General features: G+C 32.5%; 3 protein-coding genes across 3 annotated transcripts; all 3 read right to left on the reverse strand.

The window, feature by feature from the left end:
• Positions 1 to 7344: 7344 nt before the first annotated feature.
• On the reverse strand, positions 7345 to 9063 carry MONOS_17398 (uncharacterized protein; the record flags this gene model as incomplete). The annotated part of the gene is made up of 1 exon (XM_067870314.1): positions 7345 to 9063. The coding sequence occupies one exon, from the start codon at positions 9061 to 9063 to the stop codon at positions 7345 to 7347; it is 1719 nt and encodes a 572-aa protein (XP_067730012.1).
• Positions 9064 to 9192: 129 nt separating this feature from the next.
• MONOS_17399 (uncharacterized protein) lies at positions 9193 to 10235 on the reverse strand (the record flags this gene model as incomplete). Its single annotated transcript, XM_067870315.1, has 2 exons — positions 9193 to 9906; positions 10119 to 10235. The coding sequence occupies 2 exons, from the start codon at positions 10233 to 10235 to the stop codon at positions 9193 to 9195; spliced, it is 831 nt and encodes a 276-aa protein (XP_067730013.1).
• Positions 10236 to 11616: 1381 nt separating this feature from the next.
• On the reverse strand, positions 11617 to 12516 carry MONOS_12692c2 (uncharacterized protein; the record flags this gene model as incomplete). The annotated part of the gene is made up of 1 exon (XM_067865332.1): positions 11617 to 12516. One exon carries the CDS (start codon positions 12514 to 12516, stop codon positions 11617 to 11619), a length of 900 nt encoding a protein of 299 aa, XP_067730014.1.
• Positions 12517 to 19014: the final 6498 nt, after the last annotated feature.

Below are 19014 nucleotides of genomic sequence, written 5' to 3' on the forward strand. Positions count from 1 at the left end.
AGCAAAAAATATAACATAAAAAAGAAAAAAAAAATTGATTTTTCCATTGGTTCCCATCATTAAAATGGAGTTGTATTTATTTAAAACAAATTCTTCTATCGAATCAACTTATTCTTTATTTTTAAGTAATGAAAAAGAAAAAAAGAAATACATGAAGAATTTGAATTTTTCTTCAAAAATTACAAAACTATCAAAAAAACAACATTCATAAACATTTTCTTCTTCTTTTTCATTATCTTCGAATGAAAAATCGAGATCCTGCGTTATCATGCTTCTTTCTTCTCAAACAGGCTTGAAAAGCAATGGCAGTGTGTGCCCTCTTTCTGCCATTTGTCAATGCATGGCTTCTCTTAGTCTAAAATTAAAAGACATTTCTTCAATAACCAGAATGCAAAAAACATTCATGCATCTGTTTCATCTTCTTCGAATCTCTTCGTTTAATTTTAATGTGTGGGATGGAGGACAAATAAATAAATTTTACGACACTTATCTTGGAGGGAAGAATCAGCCAAAAGAACTGTCTGTTGATTTTGAAAGACTTCTCAAAGTTTTTTCTAAATATTGAAATGAAATAAATGATATGTTTTCTATCATTTCACAAAATGTTTTAATGTGTGCTCATTGTAATGATTACTCTTTTTCAAGAAGGAATGATCAGTTTTTTGTGACAATAAGATTATCAAATGTTGTTTCATGTTTTCAAGATTTATTAACTTGTGATTCTTTTTTTATTGAGAAGAGAGAAGGAGAGTGTGTTTCATATCACAGAGATAGACAATTTTTGAAATATGTTCGTTTTTTTGTTTGAATATTGTAAGTGTTTTGTGTTTCTTGTTTCTTTAAACTCAAAGAATTTAATATTAGTTGTTTCAAGAACAACTTTTCACACACCATTAAAATCTGAGTTTGAATTAAATAATTGTTAAAACAATTTTATTAACTATTACTTTTTTTTGTAATAAATTTTTATTTTAAATTAAAAATAAAATATAAACAAAATTTTAAACAATATTTAATTCATAATTCTTCTAATATTTCTAAATATTCATTTCAAACAAAACAACCGAATTATCTTAATAATTAATGTTATCAAAAACAAGAATAAATAACACCTTTTTCAAATTAACTATCATGATAACGAAAAAGATAATCAAAAAGATACTACAAATTTTTTCAAAGAAATATTCAAAATCAAATGAAGTGGTTTTTAATTTTCGATCACTCTTCTATGTTATTATTATTAAAACGTTTATTATAAATTCTAGATATATAAGTTATGATTTTGAAAATAATCAACAATATAGTTTTGAACTTTTGATATAATTTTCTAGCAATCACTGTGTTAAAAATGAATAAATATGAATTAAAGTTATATTTTTTATTAAATATAATTTTAATTCATATTATTATTAAATGATTTTCATCAATAAAAATGTGATTAATTTGTTTACATACATATTTCATAATTATTTTTTTTTAGGTCAGTTCAATAAATGTTTTGACAATATTGTTAACGTTTTTATAATAACTTTAACAATTTTGATGGTTGGATGTGAAAACGATATTTTTTTTTTTTTATGAATTTAATCCTAAGTTTGAATTCTTTTGTGATGAAAATCTTTTTTTGTTTTTAATAATTAGATAATATTTTGAATAAATTATGAATACAATAAGATCAATTAAAATTATATTTGTTTTATTTTTTTGTTGTTTGTTTTTATCAATTAAACTCGTTTCTTTAATTGAAAATTTTGAATGTTTTATATGGAATTGAATATTAATACCAGCATTTAAATGAACTTAACTTCCAGATATTTGGAGCAGTGTAAAGAACTTCGTAATTCTTTGAAGATATTAAATCAGTCACTTCTTTTGTTTTGTGTAATCCATTATTATCCATCTCGAAAACGTATGATTCTTTTTCAAATATTTGAAGCTTTTCCATTAATGATAACAAGAATACCTGAAAGCTTTGGTCATTTACGGTTCCGTCTACAAATGTCACGTGGGTTATACCGAAGAATTCGCTAATAGCTGTGATTGATGTTACCGTTTCAACTTTCGTATTCTCACGATACTGAATTCATCTTTGGCCTACTCGTGAATGCCCTTTTGTTTGCAGTTCAAGCTTTTAAATCCTGTTTCATCTTTGTAAATTATCATCCTTCCGTCTTCCTGGCTTTGTAGAAATCTTTTAGCGTATTCTTCACTTAATTGCATAGTATTTTCATCTGCCCTTTTATTTTCACATTTTCTAAATCTTTTAACTGAGAACACCTGACATTCATGTTCTTCCATTTTTTTTGATTTCAAGTGCTTTGCAATCGCTGAAGCTGATGGATCTGATGTGCAAACATCTGCAACTGAACTTGTCAATTCTTTTGCTGTAACCGTTGGTTTTCGTAATATTATTTCTGCCATTTTTTTAGATGCCTCTTTTGTTATTTTTTCGTAGACCTTTCCTCCTCGCTGTTTCGGAGGCTCTTCTTCGTGCACAATTTTTGAAACTGTTGATATACTCACGTTGTATTTTTCCGATATTTCAGCGAGAGTTTTCCCTTCCTGCTTGTAGGCTTTTAGTAAGTTCCTCATGTTATTCGGTAGCATGTTGTACTTTTTTTTCTCTTTTGCATTGATCTTTGGCACCACAGCTTTTTTCGGGCGTCCTCGCTTCCTTTTTGTTTTTGTAACTTCACATTCAACTAATTGGAGGCAATCATCAGGAATGTTTATAGGTTCAGGTTCAATTGCAGGTGGAATTTAACGGGTTTTTTCTTCTATGATTTCTTCTAATTCTTGCGAAGATCTTTTAAGTTTGGAATTGATTATATCTGTTGTGTGTTATGTGAAGCTTATTTTTTTATTCTTTGATCCGACTTTTTTTCAGTGGATATTTCATTTGGGCTTGTTTTGGAAATATGTTATGTTTAATTTCTTCTTTTCTTTTCAGAAGAATATTGGTGACTTTTTTGTTTTTAAGGTCATTAAAATAGATCAAGAATCAAAAAAAAAAAAAAAAAAAATAAATAAATAAATAAATAAAATAATAGGCTGTTGTGATCAATCAGTTTTTTTGGAAAGGATAGGTTGTTTTTCGATAATTTATTAAAATATCAACAAAATATCCTTTTTGCATTATTTTTAAGTTAAATTTATATTTCCTGAACATTTTTGAATGATTCATTTTTTATAAAAAAGAACAATAAAATATTTTTCTTTTCAAAAAGAATGGTTAACTAATTTTTTTATCATTAAATGTTTTTCAAACGATGTTTATTAAAGAAAAAAATATGGCATTATTTATTTATTTATTTATTTATTTATTTATTTATTTTAACTTATTTCTGAGATATAGATTTTTTAGAAGTTAAAAAAAATCTTTAGGAATTAAAAATCTATCTTTCTTTCATATTAGTTCTCTTTGAAAAAATGTTTATTTTGAAAACAACAAATAACCTTATATTGTTGTTAATCAAAGAATAAATAAATAATAAACAATTATTCACAGCAATTGAATTGTCATTCAATTTTGAATTATCATTTTTTCGAAATAAGAGTCATTGAATAAATATTCATATAATGATTTATTATTATTATTTGGAAAAAAACAAAAAAGAAAAATAATAAATCGAAAAAAATAGAATTTTTTTAATTGAGAAAATACTCAAAAATTAAAATCAAAAAAAAAAAATGTAAAGAATTATGATTTTTCTATTTTTTTGAAAAAACAAATAGAAGGATGAAAATTTTCTGAAACGAGATGATTCTAATTATCATTCCATTTTTCAGGAATTATTTCTGAAACAATATGATCATTTCACTCAATAAACTTTGAAATCGAAGAATGTTTTAAAACATCTTCCTTCACAATGGCTGAAAAATGTACTTTTTAAAAAAAAACACTTGAATGAATAACACATCCAACATATTCATAAACAACAACATCATCAACAGAACCAAAAGTAATAAATTAATTTTCAGAGGAAGCCTTTGGATCAAATATTCTTAAATCCTCAAGCCCTAACCCTGAATCAACAAAATGAATAGAAAGAGGATAAGCTATTGCAGTAAAAAAATCACCAAGGTTGAACAAAACACTAAACACTTTTGGAAAATACAAAAAGCGAACATATTTCAAAAATTGTCTATCTCTGTGATATGAAACACACTCTCCTTCTCTCTTCTCAATAAAAAAAGAATCACAAGTTAATAAATCTTGAAAACATGAAACAACATTTGATAATCTTATTGTCACAAAAAACTGATCATTCCTTCTTGAAAAAGAGTAATCATTACAATGAGCACACATTAAAACATTTTGTGAAATGATAGAAAACATATCATTTATTTCATTTCAATATTTAGAAAAAACTTTGAGAAGTCTTTCAAAATCAACAGACAGTTCTTTTGGCTGATTCTTCCCTCCAAGATAAGTGTCGTAAAATTTATTTATTTGTCCTCCATCCCACACATTAAAATTAAACGAAGAGATTCGAAGAAGATGAAACAGATGCATGAATGTTTTTTGCATTCTGGTTATTGAAGAAATGTCTTTTAATTTTAGACTAAGAGAAGCCATGCATTGACAAATGGCAGAAAGAGGGCACACACTGCCATTGCTTTTCAAGCCTGTTTGAGAAGAAAGAAGCATGATAACGCAGGATCTCGATTTTTCATTCGAAGATAATGAAAAAGAAGAAGAAAATGTTTATGAATGTTGTTTTTTTGATAGTTTTGTAATTTTTGAAGAAAAATTCAAATTCTTCATGTATTTCTTTTTTTCTTTTTCATTACTTAAAAATAAAGAATAAGTTGATTCGATAGAAGAATTTGTTTTAAATAAATACAACTCCATTTTAATGATGGGAAACTGTTTAAGAATATTTATTCATTTATTAACAGGAAAAATTAGAATTTATGTTGGAAGTTTGTAATAATTAAGAGTTGTTAAAATTATTCGAATAATACGATATTTGAATAAGCATTGTTATTTGTCGAACGAAAAAATGAAAAAAACAAAAATAAACAATTATAATAAGTATTTAATAGCAAATAAAAAATAAACAAATGTTAACACGTTTTGATAAAATCGTTGAATAGCTGCGATCCGAAAGAGTCTCCAAGCATAAAAGCTCGAAGAATGAACAAAGCTCTTTGATAAGGCATTTTTTGAAATATGCAAGAAATATTAGCCACTTCAAGTTTTATTTCTTTTCTTTCAAAACAATAATGCACTTTGGTGGTGCTAAACATGAAAAATTATTCAAAAAAATTTAAAAAAGTTCATTTGAAAGAAAATTTTTGTTTGTAAATTTTTTCTTCGTCCAAAAAACCTATATTAATAAAAACGTTTGTTATTTTTTTCGATATTGATATTCTGGATATTAAAAGTCATTTCTATCAGGTTATTTGACAAATAATATATATCTGATCGTTAACGATATATTTCCAACATAAATTTTTTTATTTAATACTTGATAATAATATTCCTTCACAACTTATTGTTGTGATATAAAATTTCCAAAAAATTTTTATCTCTCTTTTAATCTTCAAAATGAAAATTTTTGAACATTTCAATTTTTTTTCGATTCAAATAACTTGTCAAATAATTTAAAAGCAAATGGCTTATGACTGAGAGGTTGATCCATATAAAATATTTTGATCGAGCAAATATAAAAAAGTGATCAATGTTAATAGTGTGGATGTGACCAGTAAGCCTGGTTGACGGATTGAAAAATTGATGGTTACGTCAGTCAGTGGAATATTTTCACGTCAATTGGCTTTTTCTTATCTCTCTCAAATTTTTGAGTCAATAAACACAAATTTTTAGTGAATAAAAATGTATGGCTGTTTTTTGAAATAATTAATTATGTATTTCTTTTTTTCACAAAAGAAAGAAAATATTATGAACCATAATTCAAGAAATACTTATTCTGAGGAATGTCTTTTTGCAATTACAAACTTGCAGTCAATGATAGCTAATTGGTTTGCATATTGTTGTATTTGCCTATTATCTGTAAATGCTCTTTTTTCGGGGAATCCTGTGGAACTTTTCGAAAATAAGCAAAAAGTGGAATATCTTATTAATCTGCAAGAATATTGAGTTTATTCTACAAATTCATAAAGAAAGTTCACATGATAAAGAAGATTGGAAGTGAAAACTGAGTATCAGACGATGAAACACTTGAAAATCGAAGGCATAATGAATTTTTTTGTAAAGGAAAACAAGCATTGACTAGTGAATAAAAAACAGAAAATTGCTTGAAAAAATGCTTAGAAGGTTTACTGTGGTTATTTTTTTGAAGTGATTTTTATTTTTCATTCAGGATGCTGAAAGAGAGAAGGATAGGATGACTTTGAAGATGAAGAAGAAAAGCAAGGAAGAAAAATGAAATGAGGATTGATGAAATTAAAGATAAATCGAAGATGGCTTGCATTGTGCTTTGGAGAAGAATAAGTTTTTGAGGAAAGATGATTTTTTGTGAAATAAGGGAAGCGAAAAAAAAAGAGACGGAATGAAAAAGGAATTGCTCTATATTTCCAATTTTTTGTTGGAAAGAAAGAAAGTGGATTGAGCTGAAAGTGAAAAAGGTTCAGAGGCTATTATTTTCCAAAAGACAAAAACCTGAAGAAGAAAATTCGATTGAATTTTTCCGTTGACATAAATTGACACTCATCTTCTCAATTTTCAACAATTAATCAATTCGGTCTATCCATTTACCATCATCATCATCATCTTCTTCTTCTTCTTCTTCTTCTCATTTAAATCTTCTTCTTCTTCTTCTTCTTCCTCTCCCTCTTCTTTATCTTCTTTTTCATTTTCTTCTTCTTATTCTCCTCCTCCTCCTCCTCCTCCTCCTCCTCCTCCTCCTCCTTCTTCTTCTTCTTCTTCTTCTTCTTCTTCTTCTTCTTCTTCTTCTTCTTCTTCTTCTTCTTCTTCTTCTTCTTCTTCTTCTTCCTCTCCCTCTTCTTTATCTTCTTCTTCTTCTCGTTTCAGACACAAAGGACAAGCTGTCACTTTCTCTACAGCAAGAAACAGAACAGCTTCGTTTGCAACATCTGTTGAGCCAACTTCTTCTTCTACTTCACTAACTTCAACATTATGTTTGAATCTTATGTCTTCTTCTTCTTCATTGGCTTCATCCTCAACAACTATATCATCATCATCATCTTCTTCTTCTTCTTCTCCTGGCTTGTCTTCTTCAAAGAAATTTTCAAATAAAACTTCTCTTCTTTCACATTCTCCCTCAAAATCGAAATCATCTGTGAAAATAACATCACATCCATCAACTTCTTCTTCCTCTTCTTCTTCTTTTTCTTTGCCTTCTTCTGCAATGTTATCACTCAAAGATGCATTCTTCTTCTTTCTCCGAACAATCTTTTTGATAACTTTTTGCTCTTCCCTTTCTTCTCTTTCTCTTTCTGTTTCTTCCCTTCCTCTTCCTCTTCCTCTTTCTCTTTCTCTCCTTCCATCTCCCCATCCACATCCACCTCCACCTCCTTCTCTATCTCTTCCTCCGCTTTCCTCTTCTCCTCCAGCATCGCCGCATTCTTCTCATTCAACTCCCTCAATCGCTGCTCCAGCTCCTTCAGCATCTCCATCTGCTGCTTGTCTTCAGCTGATATCTCACTTTCTGCATCAGAAAGATCAGAAACTGACGAAATCACTGACAAATCTGCATCATCTGCATCTGTTGGCGCTAAGCTCTTGACTGTTAAGGCATTGTGATCGGTGGATTCTCCTTCTTTTTCTCCTTTTTCTCCCTCTTTGACTTCTCCTTTTTCTGCTTCTCCTTCTTTTTCTCCTTCTTTCATCACATTTGGTTTATCAGAATTTGTCTGAGATTTGTCCAATGCTAATTTGCTTTCTTTTTCTTCTTCTTCACCTTCTTTTCTTTCTTTTGCTTCTCCTTCTTTTATTTCACCTTCTTTTCCATCTCCTTCTCCTTCTTTTGTCTTTTCATCTTTAACTTCTTCCACTGCTCCTTCTGCTCCTCCTTCTGTTTCTGTAGCTTCTTCTTCTTCCACCTCAATCTCAATTTCTTCCTCTTCCCATTCCTCTTCTTCCTTCCTCTCTTTCTCTCTCCTCGCCTTCTCTGCTTTCTCTTCATCATCCTCCTCCTCCTCCTCTTTATCAACCTCTTCTTCATCCTCATCATCAACCCATCCAAACTCCTCTCCTTCCTCGTCCTTCCCATTCACTTTGCTCATCTCCCTCTTCATCCAATACCCCATCCTCGTCTGCCTCGCATGCGCCTTCAAACACCCCACAAACTTCCCTGATGACAGCAATTCCATCACCACATGCCTCACCAGCGAGTCAACAAAGCTCTGCATCGAACCAGCTTTCTCAAACCGCATCGCCAGCTTCCTCACAATCTCTGCCAGCTTCCTCAGAATGAGCGAAGACCTAAGCCAGTTCTGCAGTGGAAGCGGCTTCATCAGCTTCTCCAGCGGCGTCTTCTGCATCTTCGTCTGCAGCGCCTGCTGCTCCTTCACCAGTTTCTCCCTCTCTCTCTTCAGCTGCTCGATCGCCTCTCTCTGCACATCATCATTCCCTCTGCCTGCTGCTCCACTGGCGAGCGATTGGAGAGAAGAAGAGGCCGCAGAAAGAGCAGCTGTGAGGGACTCAACCTCTGCCAGCGAAGCCGCCAGCGACTGCAGCTGAGACGGCTGTATCATCGCCATTCGGTTTGTGAGGAACGTGAAGATGTCTGCTCGCCAGTACAGCCGCGGCAGATGAGGGAACGATGCTTCGAGTGTGTCTAACATCGCCTCATTGTCCTCTTCCTGCAGAAGAGACAGCAGATTGTCTCTTTCTTGCTCCTCTTCTTCCGCTTTCCGCTGGCTGATCTTCAGACGCTCTCGCTCAATCTGTGCATCTGACTGGAACACAAGTGTGCGGTTCATTTGGGTGAAGGCATAAGAATCTGATTCTGTTTCATCATCTTCTTCGTTTTCTTCTCTTTGTTCTTCTCCTTCTTCTCTTCTTCCTTCTTTTGTCTGCTCATTTGCTTCTTCAACTTTTTCATCATAATTTCTATCTGATTCATCCATCAACATCTTTTCTTTCTTCTCTTTCTTTTCCTTCATTTCCTCCCTTCTCTTTCTCCTCCTCATCTCCTTCTTCACTCTCCTCCCCTCTTCTCCATCAAACCTCTCGTCCCATCCTTCCAACCTCCTCCTCCCATTCTACAGCAACGAAGCCACACATCTCGCAATTCCAATCCCTTCGCCTGCTTTCGTGAAGCTGTGATGCAAAACACACAGCAACATCTCAATCTCTGCTTCTCCACAACACCTGCGCAGAAGCCGGCTGCGCAGATGGTTGAGCATTGGCGGCACAGGCACTCCCGTCGGGAAGAGGAACATGATGTTAGTCAGCTGCACAGCACATTGGGCAGATGAGAAGGGAGGGTAGAGAGGAGAAGGGGGGAAATCGAGTGTGTAAAGAGGGAGGGAGTCTGCAAAGAGAGAAGGAGCGCGGCAGGTTGGGAGAGAAGAGGAGGCGAAGAACGACAAAAGAGAAGACAGCACGATTTGGGTGTTGCTGTGGAGGAGCTGCAGGTTCTGCTGCTGGCTGTTGGCTGATTGGAGAAGAGTGGCACACAACAGGGAAACAGTGCGGAGGATGGGGAAGGCCCAGATCTCGGCATAGGGAGAGGCAGAGGCAGCGGTGATGATTGCCTGGAAATGAGATGTGCGCAAAGAGATTTGAGAAGAAGAAGGTTTTGCAGTGGAAGCAAAAGAAGAAGAGGAAGAGGAAGAAGAAGAAGAAGACAAAGAAGAAGAAGAAGAAGACAAAGAAGAAGAAGAAGAAGAAGAAGAAGAAGAAAGAGGAGGAGGAGGAGGAGGAGGAAGAGAACATGAAGCTGGTTGAGAGCTAGCCACCAAATGCGGAATGTGCTTAATAGAGCGAGAAAATGAGAAATGCTACCAGGGAGACTCAAACGAGATAGGAGGAACTTAGTCCTTGTCATATGACTCTGAAAACCGCTTTGTATCTCTTTCAACTACCTTCGGTGTTCTGCAGCTTGTTATTTCAACATGGAACAATGAATGACTTTTATGCTTATTTGAGTTTGTGTCTGCTTCATTGGAACATGTGCAATCTTCACAATCCTTTTCATTGGCAAATGAATGTTCGACCTCTTCTTCTCTTTCTCTATCTCTTTCCCTCTCTGCATCGTCCATTCCAGCTTCTCCTTCTTCGCCTCTATTTCTCCATTCTTCATTCACTCTCTCAGCTGAATGTGCTCAAACGGATTAAAACCACAACAGAAGACAAGTGCAAAAAGGTTAAAAAGCAACAGGAAAGCGAGCAACTAAAGAATTTGGCAGAGAAAATTACACATTCGAAGAGGAATACGAAGAAGAATGGAAAGAGGAGGTGGAAGAGCTGGATGTTTGTGGGAAAGCATCAGGAAAGAGATGTGAATGAGCACAAGGCGAGCCAACTACCGACGAATAGGATGAAGAAGCGACTGAAGATTTGGAATTATAATTGGAGATAGAAGGAGACAGATTTGAAATAGCAGAAGAAGATAAAGAAGAAGACATGCTAAAGGGCGAAGAGGAAAAGAAAAGAGGAGAAGATCCATTATAATTCCTGTTTTGAACAATCTCATCAATTGGAGTGGAAGCATTGAAGAAGAGAGAAGAGACACAGCTGGACAGATCAGAGCTGCATTTAGCGAGTGTGTCGCGACCGATCCAAAAGGCAGTTGAAACGCACCGCTTTGGAATTCGACTGATTAACTGAGAAGAAATAAAATGGAAGAGGAAAAAGATGAAGAAGAAGACGATGATAATGATAGCGATGACGATTTTCACTTGAGTCATTCTGTTGTTTCATTTCTTCTTTTTCTTCAATATCTTCTTCTTCATCGGTTGTTGTGCTTTCATTCATTCCAATGGGAATGATGTCTGACGTGATGAGTGCTGCCCTCAAAAGCGACAGGTCGTCTTTGCTGAGAGAGAAGCAGTCGTCGATGGTGAACAGCACGGAATCTCTCAGCTGATCGCAGGAAACGAGATGGATGACTGGCTGTGGGATGAGGGGAAACATAGCAACAATCGGTGGAATGTGTGTGGGAAAGGACAATAGCTCCGTTGGTGAAGAAGAAAGTTAAAAAGAAGAAGATGGTGAAGAAGGAAAAGATGCTGTTATAGAATTGGAAATATCAATGAAGAGTTAAAATAAAATTGAAAAATCAACAAACAATAACGGAATTCAGAAAGTGAAAAGATATTCACAAAGATGTGTGGAAGACAGAATGCATGACATAGAAGATATGTTGAAAGCCATAAAAGGACTTCGAACATATTCATAGAAAAGAAGTGAGATTGTATTGAAAAGAGCAACAAACGCAACACATATTCTCCTTATCGTTTACTTCCATCACAAATATTGCTTTCAGTTTCCTCATTCAGATGTTCTTCTTTTTATTTGCTCATTGACATTAACGCTTTACAAGAACGATCTTAAAATATGCTGTTTATTCATGAAAATATTGATTGATATTTTTGTGAAAATCAAAAAAGAAAACAGATAATTTATTGTTTTTTTTATATTTATTGAAAGTATTGTGAAATGAAAACACTTTTGTCAAAAGGCTAAATAGTTAAAAGAGCATTAAGAGCTTCTAATGATAGGGAATGCCTTCTGTCACCAGAGATCCTTTTCATTCTTGAAAAAATACGTTCGCAGCTTGCTTCGCTGCATGGAGACGAAACTAATGAAAAACAGATGTTTGAGTATATAGTTTGAATAGGTCCTTTCTTTGTGATCTCTGCGTAAAACTTTTGTATGTCGTCTTCATATATGAAGCTTGGTGCTTCATTCAAAAATTCCAGAAACAGTTTGAAGCATATATCTCTGATTTCTTTCGATTGATTTGATAAAACTGTTGTAATATATCTTTCAAAACTTTGTCTAATTCGTGTATCCCAGCAAGATGATATGGAACACACCACTTGATCACAAACTTCTTTCTCTTTTTCTGGTTCCAGACGGGAAATCAAACTAATCTTCTGGTTTGAAAACAGCACCTCCACATCATCTATCCCATATTCTATTTCATCTGTTCCGTCTTCCATTGAATCTTCAAGTGAGTCATGAGAATTATCTTCGAAAACAAGCGTTTGAGAAGATGTCAAGCATGTTGAAGAAAAACTTTCAGAAGAAGAAGAGCAGGAGGAAGCAGCTGAATGAATTGAAGAAGATTCATTCATGGTTTCATCTTTTTTCTTTTCGCTTTGTTTGAAGGGTTCGGACATAAAAAATTCATCATCTTCTGAACAATCTTCAGCCATGCATAAGCCAAACAAGTCCTCTTCACTAGACTCTGTCTCGCTTTCTTCACTTTTGCTTTCCTCTCTTGAAGTTTCTATAGTTTCAAATTCTGAACGCTTGAAATTGGACACCGTGCTGATAATGCAGTGAATTTCTTCGATAATTTCAATTGATTGATAACTTTCATCTTCTTTGATTCCATTTCTTATCAACTTTGTCATCGGGACGCAATTGTCCTTTATTTCATGAAGTTCATCAGACACATGGTTCAATGCTTCAAAAAACAGTCGTTTGTTAAAGAATAACAAACAGATTGATGTTGTTGTTCCGTAAGACTTAGAGATGAATGATTTGAAACATCTTTTTCATTATGATCGGAAGAATTTGTTTTTAATTGATCCTTGAACGGTCGCTTTGAATCATTGCTTGAATTTGATATGGTTATATTTTTTTCTTTATCTAGATGATTGACGCTTGTTTCAATTGACGACGAAGATGATGGAAGTTTGGATGAAGTATTTGAAGCGCAAATGATAGGTGAACGTGTGAATGATGAATATTCCGAAGCTGAAGAGGATTGTTGTAATGAGATTAATTGCTTAGGCTCTGAATTCAACGGCATACAAGAAATAGATTTTTCTGCTTCAAAAAAAGAAATTGAAAATTTATTTCGAATGTAATTTTGAAGTCCTGTTGGAGACAATACATACGATAATGATATTAACTCACCAGTGTTCCCGGTTAACATGTAATTATGGAATATTATTATAAAATTAACGAAAACATTTTTCCATTCTGTTTCTTTAATAAATGAAAGATTTTTGATTCCATATAGCAAACCGAATGCATTCAGCACATTTGGAAAGACATTTCCCATCTTTGTTCTTTCATTTTCCATTTCCAAATGTAATTTTTGAATTGGAAAAAGGAGAAGTTCTGTGATTATAATGTTTCTTATTTGATCGAATTGTAATAATTTTTCGTGAAATATCTTTTCTCTGTTTTTTCTTATAAAGCAACAAATAGAATACAAGCACAGCCATCTCGTTTGAATAAATGTCGGACATTTCCGTTTCAAGGATTTTTTCATAGAAGAAGTGCGGGCATTTTTGCAAATTCTGTAATTATTGTTTTCTGGTTCTTCAGAAAAGGGATTTCAGAAAACGCGTGAACAATAACCAAATTCAACAAATGATTCATACAGTAAACGAAAAATGGAGCAGCCTTTAAATTTTCTATTAGTAATTTTTCATTATCTTCCATTGGAATTGTAATATTTTCAATTGCTTTTTTTTGAGGACTTAAGCCATCCGAACAAAAACATCGAACATGCGCGTTGATTAGTGCCAGTTCCCGAATTACTGTCCAAGCTAGTTTTCTGTACTGCTTTGCATTATTGCAGCATGGATATGCTTTCCAAAACACTGATGATGTATTTGGTACCAATGGAGCTATCGTCACAACTGTGCACTTCTGATTTCCCACAACACCTGAATCCATCATCACGCATACGCCCATTCCCCTCAGTGCTGTATCACGCTTCTGTTTTGCAAATTCACTGTCCTCAATAACCATTCTTCGTATTTTCTTTCTTGTAAGGAATGGGAAAATGTTTGACGGAGACAGTCCTGGATTCATTTGAGATAAATGAATTAAGGCTGTGATAAAATTATTAAATTCTTCTGAAGACGCTGATAAGAAAGATATGTTGCAATGGCTTATTATTTTCGTAAATAAAGTCTGTAAATTGGTGGATGTGCTCTGAATCAGTGTTCTTTCTTTGCTCTCCCTTATGCGATCGATTTTTTGAAGAGCTTTCTTCTCTTTGAAAGAAAATATAATGCGATTTTCTAATAAAAACAACGATGATTTCTTATTGCAACGTAACTCCGACGACCACTTGTTCCACATGTTTGATTACCACGAACATTTGGGCATAAATATTGTTTATGATATTCTTTTGTTGGAGAGCCATCAATGTTAGAAGGAAAAAATGAAATCCATATTTGATTATTGATGACCTCTAAAGATATTCTGGTTAAATATTCATTACTTTTCTTTGGGTGCTTGTAAACTTTTCTAATATTATCAAAGCAAAAAAATATTAAAGATTTAGCAACATCACACTTGCTCCTTTTTCATATGATCCCACTTGCTCCAGTTTTAGAAAACAGCATCCGTGATTGTTCAATTCTTCCATTTTTCTTGCAAAAGCCAGTTTCTGATTAAGCGACACAAAAAATCATGCTTCAATTATCAAAACAAACGAAGCTAGTTATTAAACGCACGAACTATTTGATTATCCACCAAGGCATTCTGAAATTCACTTAAAAGATTTTCACATTCAAACATGTTGGGTTTTGACATGAAAATTTTTCAAAGTCAAAAAAAGATCGACCAGTCTGTGACTTGGGCAATTTTCAAAAAAAAACTGATCCGGTCAAAACCCATAAACGGATGCTTTTTTTCTAAAAAAGTTTTTTCAGATTATTATATATTCAATAAGAATTTTTTTTTTCTTTTAATCTTGATTTTTTTTTTCATTTTGAAATTATAAAGTGCATGAAAAATGAACTGTTAAACTTATGTATTATTTAAATAAAATTTAACTGTTTTTTGACTTCAATCATTTTTAAAGTCAGTCAATAACAAATTTTCCAAAGTCAAAAGTCTGAAGTCACCCAGGCTTAGTGACCAGTACCCCACCATGTATTTCTTAAATTTTTCACAAAAAACGAAAATTTGAAAATATCGGTGTTTCTGGTTTTTTGAAAAAAAAAGTTAAAAAAGTGGGGTTTTTTTCGAAAAATGAAATAAAAACAGAAAATCTCTAACTTAGCAATTGTGATCGTGTTTCTTTCAAACAATGAACAGTTGCACCATCATTTCTTTCATCCTGCCATTAGCTTTTTCTCCTCGATCCAAAATCGCATCGTTAACTTAGAAATACATTTGTTCCTTTTTTTGTTTTTCGAATAAAATCTCGCAAAACTATTGATTATTATTTAATTTTTTCTGTATCTTTTTCTTTTTCTTTTTCTTTTTCTTTTTCTTTTTCCTTTTTTTTTTGAATTAATATAATCATATTAATCATTTTCAGAACCGGTCTTTTGTAATTAGAATATATTTAAAAAAAAAAAAAAAAAAAAAAAAAAAAAAACAAATACATAACAAACTTTTTTTTTTCGTTATTGTGTTAAGATGTCTCTATTTTTTGGAGATTAAAAGTTGGGACGTATTCAAATAGCTAATTACTTTTGAAATTTTGATAATTCATTCATAATTTTCGGTTCAAAAATTCACCTTGAATAAATAATAAAGAACACAGAAAAGTTAAAAAGCACTGAAAAGAAATTTTTTCTTTATTTCAGATGAATCATTTATTTTTAAAACAGTTGCGACAATTGCAGCGTTTTTATTCAAAACCTTTTAACAATAACAAACAATTCTTAAAAAATATCAACACCGAAAAAAGTTTTGATTTAATTGATAGGGAAAAAACACACACAAAATACGAAACGTGTGAACATGTACTCAAAATTATTTGATTTCTTTGGACATCACTAATATTCATTTTTTTTCTGTTCAATTTGAACTTTATCAAGTATATTTTCAGAATTTTTTTTTGAAATAAAATAAATTATGACTTTATGAACCATAACATTTTTCTAAAAATGCAATGTCATCCCCTTGCATAATTTCTTTCCAATCTTTAAAAGATAAATAAGAATCGAAAAGCAAATTCAACAAATTACAAAAATCGAAAGGATTTCTTTATTAACTTTAGGGTTAAAAAAAAAAGTCGAAGCGGGGATTTGGAAAAAGAAAAAACTGTTGACCCTCATATTTCCCTGAAGAAGAAGAAGAAGAGTTTGTTCTCCAAATTATCTATTGGAGCGATATTTCTTCTCAACCAACATTTGAAACGATTAGTTAATTGGTTTGTGATTATTTCTTTCTTTCTTTCTTTCTTTTTTTTATTTAATGAAAACAAAGGTTTTCAGAATACGAATGCAAAGGAAAACCGAAACTGAGGAGTTTGTTGAAATACCAAGTGTGAAATGGGCTTGAAATTATTTAAATTGATATAGGCAATTAAATACAATCAATCCAATAAATTTAGATATAACCCAAGTGAGAGCTTCAGCAGAAACAAAAATAAGATCGTTAAAAAGCAATCTTCGACGATTAATATTAACAAGAAAATATCATCCATCTCTTATTTTTCAACCCGACGAAACAAGTTGTCAGACGGAAAAGAAAAACAAATAGAAAAAAGTTGTATCACAAATGAGCAAATTTCTGCCAGTGCTGGAAGTCCCTCCACTTAGGCATTTGAAGCTTTTATTTCATTGTCTTTGCCGATGGAGGGCATCTTTCAAATCATCTCATCCTCACTCCAAAATATGAAAATGAAATAAATGAGCAATGGTACGATGATAATTTCATATTGGATACAACAACAAAAGGATGTGTGATAGCAGAATTATTTGAGCAAATTATATTGAACAATGTTATGCAAAACATCACAACACAAGGAAGAAAAATAGAAAAAATAAATTGTCATATTCTAAAACATCAATCTTTAACTTCAACAATTCGTTCTGAACACATAAAACCAAAAAGACAATCAAAAATTATGTAATTCTCAAACAATTTAATAATCACATTCATAAAAAAAATCAAAAAACTAAATTTATCGTTGTTTGATTCATTAAAATCAAATGGATCAAAAAATTTTCCATCATCACTTTTTTTTTCTGCCTCATCGTCCTCATCTCCATCTCAGCCTCGTAATCCTCACTTCCACACTCAACCTCATCATCCTCACCCTCAGCATCAGCCTCTTTATTCTCATTTTCACTCCCATCCTCATCATTTTCACTCACACTCCCTGACTCATCATCCTCACAATTCAATGATGTTGAAAGTTTGTGTTCTCGAGATATCAGAAAAGAGGTTGAGTGTTAAAATGAAATTATACAGTTTGATGAAAACAGATTCATTTTCACAAAGGAAGAATATGAAGAAGATTGTAATTCTGGGATGTCTTAGACTGAATCCCAAAGATTTTTCGAACAAAATAATGTTGACGGTTGAAATGAATGGTGGTTACATGGAGGATGCCTTAATGTGAGTTCTTATCAACAATGCACAGAAGAAATTTCAGACAAAGAAAAGCAAAGATTAAATAATGATTATTAAAAAGATCAACACACAATGATTTCATATGATTCAAGACTTCCAGTTCTCCTCATTTTGGATGGACATTCATCTCGGAGCAACAGACATTTCTGGGAAAAACTATCGGATGAAGGTGCGGATGTGGTTGTTCTCCCATCGCATACATCGCATATTCTGCAATCTTTGGACCTTGGCACTAACAAAGTTTTTAAAAGAGAATTAAAGCATGCGGATAAAGAGCCGACGATAAAAAAAATGCAAACCGAATTTTTCTCCTTCGTGAAATCGGTTGCAGATTGCACATATCTTGCTTTGGTTCCAAAGACTATTCAACACGGGTTTTCAGAAGCTGGTATCACTTCGCCTTCAATACAACATGTTCTGTCCAAAACAATAAAGGAACTTCCTCCAAACATTAAACCAACGACGACAACAACAACAACAACAACAAAAAAAAAAAAAAAAAAAAAAAAAAAAAAAAAAAAAAAAAAAAAAAACCGATGGAAGATTTCCGGAAAATGCAAAACTTCTCCGAATATTTTGGAAAAATGGAAGCAATATGAGGAGAAAAAGCTTTTGAATGAGTCACTTAGCAGAACAACTGGAAGGAAAAAGAAACAAAACAAAATCAAAAAGTTCAAGAGAAAAAGAATGAAACTAAAACTGAAGAAATAAAGCAGACCTTGCAAGATCAACAAGAAAATATTGACAACTCATAAGAAACAAGCTATGTGACCCAACGCGATAGCGATGAGGAAATAACAGATTCACAAAATGGTGAGGATTATGTAATCATTATTCCGTTATTCGAAAATGAATAAGATGAGGATGACCACACGAAAGAAGAAGATGCAAAGAAGAAAGTTGATAATATTAGTGATGAAAAAGAATCCAAAATATCAGATAATAGCGCAAAATCAAAAAAAAGAAAATCAGAAAAAAGATTGAAAGCCGGAAAAAAAGAATTACGAAAAGAAAGAAAAAACATTACAGTGATAGTGAGTATAACGAAATAATTGATGAAACAAACACTGATTCAACTGAACAGTACGGAAAAAAAAGAGAAGATGTATTTCACTCGTTCCATTGTGGAAATGAAACAAATTAGAAAAGATTTCGAGTATAACTTTATTGATAAAGCCGATGATAGTTCTGAATTCTGGCAAAAAAAAATATTATTTCCAACAACACAGGAAATAACTTTTTCGACTCAGTAGGCTAAATTGAACTTTGATGGTACTTCATTAAATTTGTCGAGTCCATTGTCAGTTGTTCTTTTTGTTTATTTATATAAATGTGAAATACATTTTGATTGATAGGTGCGTCCAAAGTGCATTAATTATCCAATCATAAGTGGAAAGTTGCCTCGATGCTCTCAATCTTATTTATGAATTCAGATCTTTGGTTATTGTAAGAATCATTCGTGCTGTTTCCTCTTTTTCTTTGACATTGCACTTTTCAAACATCATTTCACTCGAAAGGATATAACTGTTTTGTGTGTGAAAAATGGACTGACTTTAAAATTATCAATGAAA

Source organism: Monocercomonoides exilis (assembly GCF_001643675.1).
Source record: "Monocercomonoides exilis strain PA203 chromosome Unknown scaffold15-1837935, whole genome shotgun sequence".
NCBI classification, from domain to species: domain Eukaryota; phylum Preaxostyla; order Oxymonadida; family Polymastigidae; genus Monocercomonoides; species Monocercomonoides exilis.